The sequence below is a fragment of the Aquarana catesbeiana genome, linkage group LG01 (assembly GCF_042186555.1).
Source record: "Aquarana catesbeiana isolate 2022-GZ linkage group LG01, ASM4218655v1, whole genome shotgun sequence".
Classification (NCBI taxonomy): Eukaryota; Metazoa; Chordata; class Amphibia; order Anura; family Ranidae; genus Aquarana; species Aquarana catesbeiana.
In genome coordinates, this window is record NC_133324.1 from 440,755,811 (window position 1) to 440,768,419 (window position 12,609).

At 37.5% G+C, this 12,609-nt stretch overlaps 1 protein-coding gene across 3 annotated transcripts in view; it reads right to left on the bottom strand.

Moving 5' to 3' along the window:
* Positions 1-12,609, bottom strand: part of ZNF462 (zinc finger protein 462) — a 110,968-nt gene that overhangs the window by 5,486 nt on the left and 92,873 nt on the right. For all 3 annotated transcript variants that reach the window (XM_073636146.1, XM_073636136.1, XM_073636137.1), the window contains 3 exons: positions 11,449-11,585; positions 2,489-2,712; positions 182-296 (listed from right to left, as the gene is read on the bottom strand). In XM_073636146.1, the coding sequence (XP_073492247.1) occupies positions 182-296; positions 2,489-2,712; positions 11,449-11,585 (476 nt within the window). The remainder of the gene's footprint in view (positions 1-181; positions 297-2,488; positions 2,713-11,448; positions 11,586-12,609) is intronic.

Consider the following 12,609-nt stretch of genomic DNA (forward strand, 5'->3'; position numbering starts at 1 on the left):
GGTTCAGAAGCAGTTTGGAAAACTTGTGCAACCCCACTGATTTCAGTCAACCTATAAATATAATGTAAGCCATGAGAATGCTAAATTTCATCTGATCTGTAAAAATATTGAGCATTAAAAAAAACCCTGATTATTTACATAGAAAATACATTTTCAAATTCAAGTTGAAACAGTTACCAACCTTCTGGCTTAGCAGCAGATTCTTCTTCATCACTGCTTGAAGCCTCTGTTTTATCTCTCATTTGTTCCAGCTGATCCAAATTAACTAGCCCAACAAGCTCAAAATTGCGGCACACCTAAAAAAAAAAACAAATCAGATATGACAGCTGGTGCTGACACCCATTTCTGCATAACACTAGCGTGTGCGGCTATTTATATCCAAGTTTCAGTAGCACTAAAAACAATTGCATACCTTCAACTAATAAGATTGTCAGAGCTTGGGGGTCTAATCAAGTACTACTACACAATATATTCTGCAAAATGGTGCATGTATGACTAATTGGAAAATGTCCAAATCATGTCTTAAATGACCACAAAATTGAAGAACATACAAAATATTATATTATGTGATTATGATACCCAAGACACTCAGTCATGTATGTAAAAGGATGCATACTAGCGTAAAAAAACTGACATTTAAAAAAGGTGCACCTGATCTTCCCTTTGCTTTACTACAGTGACCGATGCACTAGCAGTCAAGTGGATCAGGGTCCCTGCATAGCACCTATGCTAGCTGACTGAAAGCTTCTTGGCAACTTGCACCATCAAGTTCCTGTCCAAGTTGCTGTTCAATTTCAGCTGAACCCTCGAAGTTAGTAGAGACTTCAGGATCCTAAGATCATGCTGAATGGAAAAATACAAGTATCACCATGGAGAAGGGTTTGCTATAAAGTCCCTGACTCAGTCATGTGAAAGTTTCAGATTATCAGAAGTGAACATGAAAGTGATGTAGCTGGAAATTATATTTTACAAAGCACAGCTGACTTCTAGTGTAGTAATTCCATAACTACCAAACCTCCCAACTGGTCCACCATCATGTACAACGTCCCTTATTCATTTTTTTCATAATAAATTTGAACTTGGCTTTAAAACCTGTTGTTCTATGCCAAATGCTATATTAGATAAGAAGTGGTACCAGAAACACAGTTGGGAGGTTTGGTAGTTATGGAATTACTACACTAGAAGTCAGCTGTGCTTTGTAAAATATAATTTCCAGCTACATCACTTTCATGTTCACTTCTGATAATCTGAAACTTTCACATATTTACAAATTGAAAAAGGAATGGAATCTTCTGATTTAACGGTTTTCAAAAACAGTTACACTGAGGGCATGCATGTGGCAATAACTGTCACAGTTGACAGTGTGCTTATGTTACCTCTCAACAGAACTTTCAAGCCCTCGGGCTAAGTTTAAACTTGCAAAAAATTCCAATGCTGAGACTAATGCGAACCAATGCACCTACAGTGTTAACACGGATCTTTGATGCGTTTAAACGCACGTTTAAGACAAGTTAGAAAACGCACCCCAGATACTCTCCAGGTGATTATTTTGTGTATACCCCGCTTTACTCTTAGAGAAAGAAACTAAATTTTAATATGTAGCCTTTAACGAGCATAGATAACATTATACAATATGTGTGGGTATATAGTAAAATACATTTTATATATATATATATATATATATATATATATATATATATATATATATATTGTATTTTAATTGTAGGTAGTGAGGGGAACTGCCATCAACTTATTGTAACTGGAACAAGTGCCCCCACTGGAAGATTATTGGAAGCTCTTGTGACAACTCTAAGATGTAAGTCATTGCTTAAGGCTTCAATGATTACCAAGACAAACAGAGTGAGAATTTATACAGTGGGGACACAGACAACCATATCGCCCAAATCATCCTCTCCGCTCCTCCCAGGACCTCCTGCTCCTTGTTACCTCCTCCCATGCTCGCCTTTAGGACTTCTCCAGAGCCTCTCCCATCCTCTGAAACTCCCTGCCCTGGTATGTCTGATCAGCCCCTAACCTGTCCACCTTTAGGAGATCCTTGAAAACTTACTTATTCAGGGAAGTCTATTCTACACCCACCTAACAACTGTCCCCGAGCCACTCACATCAAATCATTCCCCGCATCTATTACCTTTTGTACCACCACCCCCTCCTTTTAGAATGTAAGCTCTACGAGCAGGGCCCTCCTGTCCCTTCTGTTTTGAACTGTACTTTAATTGTGCTGTCCCCCCTCTACATTGTAAACTGTTGGCGCTATATAAATCATGTATAGTAATAATAATAATAATAAAAACTTGACAGGGGTTTCACTCTTTCTCTGCTTTATTCAACACAAAATAAACTTTAAACATTTATGAAAAATAACTTTTGGGTTAATGGCAGAATAACAACTAAAAAGTGTGTACTTGCTGAAAATAGTTTACACACATTTCTTATTTTTAATCAAATCCTTAAAAACAGTAAAGCATACCTTATGTTCCTCAGTGAGGTGACTATTTAGTTCCTCATTTTGCTTGGCTTCATAATAACATAGCTGGCATTTGTAGGGCCTTAGTTCATTGTGCTTCTCAATGTGCTGCTGCAGGTTTTCATCACTGGAGCAGGTAAAGGTACATTTGTCACAGCGGAACACAACTCCTTCCAGTTGTTTTGATAACTTGGAGCGACAAACTTCGATGGGGACTACTCTCTCTTCTAAAAGAAAGAAAAAAAAGGGCAATGATATTTTTTTTCTTAACTTTTATACAAACAGAATATGTCAGTTAAACAAATACTTCAAGGTGCCCATGAACATATGTTGATTGTCATCAGATACCCAAAATTTTGCTTTGCTGTATGATGATCAAGGAGTCTATAGCACAAATAAGACCTCACTGAGTTGCTTTAGAAAAAAATGACTGGTAGGAAATGTTTGTCATACAGCCTATTGTTTTCCGATTGTAAGCAGCACCATGGCTGTATGAACTTCACATACACTTGTCATGTACGAATATGTATATGGCAACAACATTCAATCAATAGATATTTCAGCGATTAAATTGCTACTAAATAGATACCACAGCATATCTCATTTATTGGCCCTGTAAAGAGAAGTATCTACAGAAAGGAATGCACCTCCTTCTTTCAGCTTGATTTTGTCATTTGTCTTTTTGGAATTGGTATAATGTAATTGCTGCTGAAATGATTGAGAAACAGTTTTCTACAGCACATTGCTCCAGCAGACTTTGAATAGATTTTGAACAAAGAACTTTAAACCACAGTCAGCAAGGCAATCCTGCAATGCGAACAGTAACATGTTCCACAATGACCTTTGAGGACTGCATTTCGCAAGGCCCTGAAAAGACATTTCCAGCACTACAACACATACACTTGTGATAAATCAACTATGCCAACACTGAGAATAAAATAAGTGTAGAAGACAAACATAAAAATAAGTATAGCCAAAATATTACAAAAAAGGTAAAAAAAAATGTAAAACAAACCTTGTAAACATAACATGATTTGCAGACTTGTAGGAGACTCAGTAAAAACAAAACAAAAAAAATGCTTGAGAATCTTTCAGGACCTAAATACAGAACTGTCTACTTGAGTTCTGAAGAAGCAGCTTTTAGGTCCATCACCCTTATTATTCGTTCACTGATCTGGAACAAACGTGCAAATTTAGGTTTACCCCTTGCCACTGCCATCCCTCAATCCTTTAGGAGGATCTAGATGCCAGGAGTCAGGCTTCCCGATCATGTGACAGCTGTGATTGGCTGTCACAGTGGTCACATGATCAAAAGCTCCTGATCATAAGCCATGACTGGGAGCTGTCCATGACAGCTTAGTCACTGTGTTGGGAGTGTGCGCTCTCCGCACAGAAATGCTGTTTCCCATGGACGCACATATGTGGTGTCTTGACATTCAGGCCCACTTATCCAGCCACTGCATATATGCATACACTTGACTGGAACTGGTTAAGGACACTTCACTAGTTGCAAGTGAGTCGGTCATTAATGACAACTCACCTATCTGTATCTTGACAGAAAGGAGACATATCTGTTTTAGAATATCCTATTAATCTATTTAGAGTGAAACTAAACCCTCCTATCCTTTACAGTTAAGAAAGCTGTCATCTTGGCCCCTGTTTGATCTGCAGTCACCATGGTGCTACACGACATGTGATCAGTTATGACACCAGCCATTTGATAGCTTGATAGTTCAGCTGAGACTTAACATAAGAACACTAGTAAGAAGAAAAAAAATATCTTCAATCCTGGCAAACTGACCTACCCTTCTGTATGCTTGTATAAAAGGTTGATAACCCAGATTGAAGAACAAGAGTGTGTAAACAGGAAACCTGCCACTCTACCTGACAGCAGTAACTATAATGGCCCCCCAATCAAATGAAACTTTCCAACAATTAAAAATATAAGCAACATGCATTTATTTTCTGCACTATGTTTGAATATGAAAATTTTTATTTTCATTAATTAACGATCCCCCCCCCCCCCCTTTTCTTTTTTTAACTCAGCAGTTTGCATTCTTACAGCTTTCTGCTGTGGACTGCGATAACTCAATCACTGAGGGATCCTACCTCTTTCTGCAAGACTTGATAACAAATACTTGATGCTTATGTGTGTCGTTATACTTCTGAAATCATCAGGGTTTAAATGATCTAAAAGGACAGTGTTTTACACAAAACCACCAATAAGATTCTACCTGTTCTTTTCCTATTATATACATTTTCAGGCTTTTTTTTTCCAAATATAAAAGGCTCATTTTGGATTGGTTTTATTATTATATATGTATGGTATATACTGAATGTACAATGTACCTGTCCCAAGTTTATGGACAATAAATGCATATGTTCTTAACAAACAGTAAAAGAGTTTTAAAAAGCCTTCAATGACCTTGTAGTTGCGGGTACTCTGGTTATGAGGTAATGTGCCCTCATAAATTACAACAGATTCTGAAAGTCAGGTTTTGGTTAGTTTCTAAAAGGTTACAGCCCTTACTGTGTGCTTACATTAAAAGGCTGCCAAACCCCTGCTCTGAGGAGTTTCTGCCAGTTACTTCAGCTACAGAGGTAGGTGGGGTCTTATTTTGCATTTTTACTGCTTGTTAAGAGTTTGCAAATACTTTAATATACAAATACTTTAATATTTACAGTCTGGACACAAGTGCACTTGAACTCAGATCTACATTTTTAAGTATGCCCTAAAATTAATACAGTTGGTACAGCATACCTTCCTAGATTTCTATTTATTTAACAGGCACTGCTTTAGAGCACACATCCATTCCCCCAGGTCCCTTTTGCCTGTAATGTCATGATGTGGGAATATATTGCTCATCTATTTGTGATGCAGGAGAAAACTTTTTGCTGTCTTTCCCATATAGAAAATACAGTATGATGTAACTGTGTGTTAGTAATGCTTTGGGATTCTGATCCGTGATACAGCAAGCAAAGTAAATAAGTTACTGTATATGTAAGTCATATGCTTCAGGAAGCAGATGCTTCCAGTGAACATGAGTAGCTATCTGTAGTCTGGACACAATGGCCTACAAAGAATGTTACAAAGGTTATGGTAAATCGAGTAGACCGTTTAACTGTCCATGCTAAAGCACAGTTAAACTTTTGCTAGATAGGCCTCATAGCTTACTGGAATTTCTCTTGAAGTCATTTAAGAGTGGTATCAGGCTATCCAAACAATTATGTTACGGCAAGGTTTATTCTGTACACTAACACATGCATTCAGAGAGCAACATGTATCCACCCTGACAACACTGCACCTGAGAGAATTTACCCATATTAACATGGGAATCAAAATAATGATGTCAGCTGTTCTGCTGCTGCATCTCTTGCTATAAATATTCAAGTAATAAAATGGCCGAAAATTAATGTACACAGACTATTTCAGCAATGTTATAACCAACCCCTAGGACATTTTTTTCTCAGCTAATTATTACCTACAGTCCTTAAGCAGCTATCAATATTAGGGTTATGACATACTTGTCATTTATGCTTGGAATACAAAGAAGAATGAACAACTTGAGATATAATCATAGGAATTAAAGAAAAAAAATGGCAATATTAGAACAGTCATCATATACAAAGGAGCCGATTTACTAAAATTGGAGAATGCAAACCCTGGTGTAGCTGTGCATGGTAGCCAATCGGCTTCTAACTTCAGGTTGTTCAATTAAGAGTTGACAAAAAACCTGGAAGGTGATTGGTTTCTGATTTTGCACTCTCCAGTTTTAGTAAATCAACCCCTATTAGCCTGCTACTTTTCAGAGGCACAGAAATGTCACACGAACACATCTCATAATTGGATATTCAAGAAAGCAGCATGGTTAGGGGAGGGAAGGCTGTTTTCATTTGAATATAATTTTTAGTCATCATGTATTTTTTCTTTCACAGCGTTTCACAGTATGCTTACTCATAGTTTACAGTCAATACCAAGACAGGAAATAGATGCAAGGCTCATTAAGGTGAGGACACCCAGTTGCTGGCCATTGACATCCCCTAAAGATTTCCCTGACACCTAGATAGTGATCCAAAATGAATGTCAAGTAAATGTCACCATTGCCAAAGAAATCCACTGATGGAACCTTGTATCCAATATTCATTTATGCAAATAGAATGGTATTCTACAAGGTGGCACATCAGAGACTAAATACACTGACAATACAATGACAAGAAAACAACAGCCTATTGGCCAAAAATGCAACACAGAAAGAACTAGTTCCCTCACATTGTGAACTGGTGTTCTATCTTGAGAGATTTCTAAAATTATTTTCAAGCCCTGCATAAAAGTCTGTGTACACTTTCAGCTGTAGAATCCAATCTCCGAGTGCCATAAAGTACAATTTATATGATGACTTTCTAGTTTCCATTGCATGTCACACTAAAGCATATAAAGGAAGTGTAAAGTGGTTTTGCATTTTTTTGTCTTTATTATGGTCAGGACTAAAAAATAAATAATCCTTTCTTTTTGGTTGGGTAAACATGAAATGGTGCATGTGAATATTTGTCTATAAAAAAATAAAGTTTCAAAATGTAAAATATTTAAGCAGAGTTAACCCCAAACCATTTGTTTCTCTTAAACACAGTTGTGAAGATGAAGAACTGTATGAATGTTTACCGTTCACTAACCCAGGAGATGTATATTGAGGTGTCATAAAAACTGCATACAGGCATACCCCACTTTTAAGTACACAATGGGGTTTATTTACTAAAGCTGGAAAGTGCAAAATCAGGCTTACTTCTGCATAGAAACCAATGAGTTTCCAGGTTTTGTTACCAAAGCTTAATTGAACAAGCTGGGATTAGAAGCGCATTGGTTTCTATGCAGAAGTGAGGCTGATATTGCATATTCCAGCTTTAGTAAATAAACTCCATTGTGTTCTTAAAAGTGAGGTATGCCTGTAAGCAGGCATTACTTTTAGTCTAAATGCCATGTCAAAACAATTAACAGAACCAGAGCTACAAGTAGGATAATTTATATGTATGTTTGGACTATTCCAGCAAAAAAGTTACCTCATCCCTCAGGTCTTTCTTACTATTACTTTAATATCATGGACAGCCTCTCTACTTAATAAGGTGGCTTGATAGGTAGAATGGGGAAGGGCTAAACTTGACACTTTTTGAGAGGCATTTGCATATAATTTTAGGTTTAGATTGTTTTGACATGGAATTTTACCAAAGGCAACTTGTGTGTTTCCTTTTCATATAATCAGTTTCAACTGCTCAGGTTTGTGGTATGTTGACTTTAACCTCAATTGGGGATCACGTAAGCTGCAACCAAAGGATCAGTCAAATAAGGCCAACATAAAACCTGAAAGCTTATAGTGGTCTATTGTGTGTTTCAAGGACACAAGAGCAGTGTTATCCAGTATCTGCATGGATTTACAAATGGTTGATAACTTGCAAGCTTGTTTTGCCCTATTCAAATATACTAAAACATAGTAACAAGTCTAATGTCATCCACTGTACTGACAGACATATTTGTTACTACATAAAAGGACAGGTAATTCCAAGGTATTTCCAATTTGTACAAGAACTATTTTTGTATTGAGAACATAACCAAATACAGTACAACTACTTGAACACGGGTATCTATGCATTTTCTTATGTACTAAATTTGTCTGCATCTAGTTCTTCATATACCTGTTACTGAGAACACATTTATATAATAAGATTAGTTCAGTAACCAAATATTTCCACCAGCAAGGTGCAAAATGGTCCCCACCCTGGACTGTTTACACAGCTCTGGCAAAGATCTGCAGCTAACAAACAGGGTCATGCTTTTGATGTATGCTTAATCCTGAAAGCCATTTTTTTAACAGCATTCTCAATCTTGTTTGAGATTGTAAAGAACAGTGACTTATAAGAATTAAAAATAGTGTCAAACAGGACCGGCATTTGCAAAAGGATGGTCACCCAAGATGCATTCAAGCAGTTTTAATGGCATACACTGCAGTTACATAGAATAAAAAAATATGATTAAATTACTTTTAACATTGTGTTTCTAAATAATGGATACCGTGGTGACTAAAGGGTTAATTCAACGGAAAATACAATGTATGTTTGGCCATAGATAGAAAATATCTCTCTGAGAATGAGCATCAATGAGATATTTAGTCCAAAAGTACACAGCACACACCTTACAGCAACCGACAATAAAGTAGTTGTTATGGTGACCAGACGGATGGTGCTATTGTAGTAAAGTCCCAAAAATGTATTATTATCAGCACACCAAAAAAATGCAAACAGGACATTTATTCATCACCCACAAAAAGGCATTCTGTAGGTGACAAAAAAAAAATCCTGTTTGCAGTTTTGAACACGGTGTTTTGGTGATATTGCATTCATTGAAATATTTGTCACATCTGTGTTGCTTGGAGTTGCCGTAGTCTATGACATATTCAAAAGGTGAATGTTGTACATGTTTGGTGAAAGTCCTATTCCCTTTTCTATGAAGAAAATCAAATGAGACTTTCACCAAGCATGCATTACATTTATAGTTTCAACAATCAGCAGCCAGTCTCATCAAATAGGTTAGAAAATCTGTGTGTGTGACTGCTACTGATGGTAGAAAGCCTCTGGTTTCTCTACAAATAAAACTCTACATGGATGAATCCTTATCAGCCATCACAAACTGAATCAGATGAATTTGTCAAAGACCAGGCTGTGTATGGCCATCATTAATATGTATAATATACATACTGTATGTATTACATAATAATATTACCTTGCAAATGCATGTATAAAAATCCATTGTTGCTAACTTTATCGCTCTGTAATATAATTATTATTCTTGAATGTGCAAATTATAAAATACGTTAACATATCACTGGTTTATGCCTGTCATTGAAATTGTAAATTAAAGGGTTTGTAAACGCAAATGATTTTTTTTAACTACTTGCCGACCGCCCGCGGCAGTTGTACTGCGGCAAGGTGGCACGGCTGTACAAATTGACGTACCTGTATGTGCTGATTGGTCAGAAGGGGAGCCAATCAACGGATCCGACGGACACAATGGCCATCGGCCACCCACGATCATTTGCCATAGAGGCAGAACAGGAATCTGCCTATGTAAATAAGGCAGATCACCATTCTGACAGAGGAGGACATAGAGATCTGTCCTCCTCTGTTATCCCAGTCAGTCCTCCTGTGTTATCCCAGTCAGTCCATCCCCCACACAGTTAGAAAACACTCCCAGGGAACACACTTAACCCCTTGATCGCTCCTGGTGTTAATCCTTTCCCTGCGAGTGTCATTAGTACAGTAACAGTGCATATTTTTAGCACTGATCAAAATAATAATGTCACTGGATCCCAAAAAGTGTCAGTTAGTGTCTGATTTGTCTGCTGCAATGTCACCGCTGATCGCTAAAAAAATAAATACAAAACTCCATAAAAATATCCCATAGTTTGTAGATGCGATAACTTTTGCGCAAACCAATCAATATACACTTATTAGGATTTTTTTTTTTACCAAAAATATGTATGTAGAATACATACTGTCCAAAATTGATGAAGAAATTACATTTTTAATTTTTTTTTTAATGGATAGGCTTAATAGCAGAAAGTTAAAAATATTGTTTTTTTTTTTCAAAATTGTCACTCTGGAAGGGTAAAACCTTCCGCTCCTTAACCTCCCCGGCAGTATGATTATGTCAGATTTTTGATTCTGAAAGCGGTACATTGTTTTGCATGGAAATTTGGCGTTTTGGACTGTAATTCTTAGGAATAACTCACTTAAATATGTCCAAACAAGAGTCTAGTAGACATTACGGGTATGACAAAATCATCAATTATAATATAATAAATAACTATAAATAATTATCAAAAATAATAATATAATCATAATAAAATGTATTCAATAATGTAATCAACTCAAAAAATTTGCTCAGTTGCAGAATTGTCGCTTTTGGTACTTTCAGTGTCTGACGAATTTCCCCACAAATTACTATCGCTCAATTCTGTTCTAATTTACTATTGCTGTTTTCTAGCTCGTCTAAAACCTCTTGACGTAAAGGGACACTTTTTGGTTGCTATGGACATTCTCCAGTTTCCAGGCAGGAAGAACAGTATATATATATATATATATATATATATATATATATATATATATATATATATATAAATAAAATATAAAACTGCCTGGACAAAGCACTAGGGACAAAAGGGAGGTTAAATAATTTGATACAGTAATGTAATCTGTAAGATTACAGTGTACTGTACGTGTTCTGTTTTTTGCACTTTTTGAATTTCCCGCCGGGCTCCATCTCCGTGCGTCGCGCTGCTTGCAGGGAACAGAGCCCGGCATACAATACGGAAGACACAGCCACCACACACAGCGAATACCGCTAAGAAGGTTGAGTGGTTAAATAACAAATATTTTATACTTATCTGCTCTTTGCAATGGTTTTGCCCAGAGTAGCCCCGATCCTACTCTTCTCGGGTCCCCCGCTGGCACTCTGGGCCCACCCCTCTGCTGAATGCCTCCATAGCAAGCAGCTTGCTATGGGTGAACTCCTATGTGCTCGCTCCCGAGCTCCGCTCTCTGTGTCCATAAAACTGAATGCAGAATGTATGAAGGTAAAAAACCTTCAGCCTTTAGAACCACTTTAGCAGCCTGCTTAAATTGAATCTGTGAGGACAGAAATACAGGAGCAGACATCAGCTCCGGGGCTGTCATCCTTATATCCTGCATTTACAACCTAGTGAATCGCTGATCAGATATAAGCATGAAGGATGACATTCACATGATGTATGCTTGTTGCAAGTCAGTGAGTCAGTAGATAGTCAAGCAAGGAAAATCACAGGTTTCAATTGGATAAGGCCCACATTATAGAATGTATGAATGCATCCTGGTTTGCAGATTGTCCAGTGCTGTTTACAATTTGAAACAAATGAGATCACATTATAACAAAGCCTTACCTCTATGCAGGACAATGTGATCTATCATATTGTGTTTGTATTTGGTATGGTACAGGCAGAGTGGACATCTCAGATCTTTGGGCCCCTCCTGGGGAACAGATGAATGGCCTGCATCAACATGCATGGTAAAAGCAGATCTGTTGAAGAAAAATAAGCTAAAATAAGATATCCAATCAATAATTCCCCACCACTATGGTCAATTCCGGCCATACATTATACAATCTACTTGTACAACTTTCCTTTAGATTTACCAAAGCCATATAATATGATGTCAAACCTAAACACTTTCAATTTGTATGTGACCAGGCAGGCCCTTGCACTACATAACATACAAACAATGGGCTAATTTGGTGCACTCTGGGTGAGGCTATATAAAGAAAATTATGGGGATGGGACTGGTACATAGGGCAATAATTCAAATATTCAAGTCCATGACATATTGTCCATGTTAATTCTTAGGAATGGTTTCCCAAAAGGCTGCCAGCTTACAGGTAGAAGTAACTCTGGAACATAAAAACAGGGACAAAGCAACGCATTCTAAGTGTAGCAGTTAGAACATTTAATAGTTAAAAACCATAATGGAAACACTCGCAGACGAGCGATAACAAACAGCATGGGTATCAATATCATCCGCGCCGTCCCAGGGACTGCCTGGTGCCTGGTGTTGCTGGCTGGAACATCCGTATGGCTGTCTTGTGTATGGTTACACTGGTGGAGCCCAAGGCTCCCGGAAAGCTGGGACAGGGATCAGCGTTACACAGGAACCACGACGAGGAGTTGTCACTTCCGGGTACAGGGTCAGCAAGGAGGTGCGCGCGTTCGGAGCATGCATGCTCCTTCCTCAGGCTCTGCGGGGGGCCATCTTTATGTATTTGTGTATTTTTAGAAATTTCTGAACTCCCTAAATCTATCAGCTATTTGTAATTTTAGTTATATGAAATTGTTTTAAACACTGTGTCCAATCGTTAGAATTGTTGTCTGCCTCAGTGTCTATATGTTTCCACAGTCACTTGGTTTAACTAGTCAATCAGGACTAGGGATGAGCCGAACAAAAAAAATTTGTTCGAACATGCGAACACCGTTAAAGTCTATGGGACACGAACATGAATAATCAAAAGTGCTAATTTTAAAGGCTTATATGCAAGTTATTGTCATAAAAAG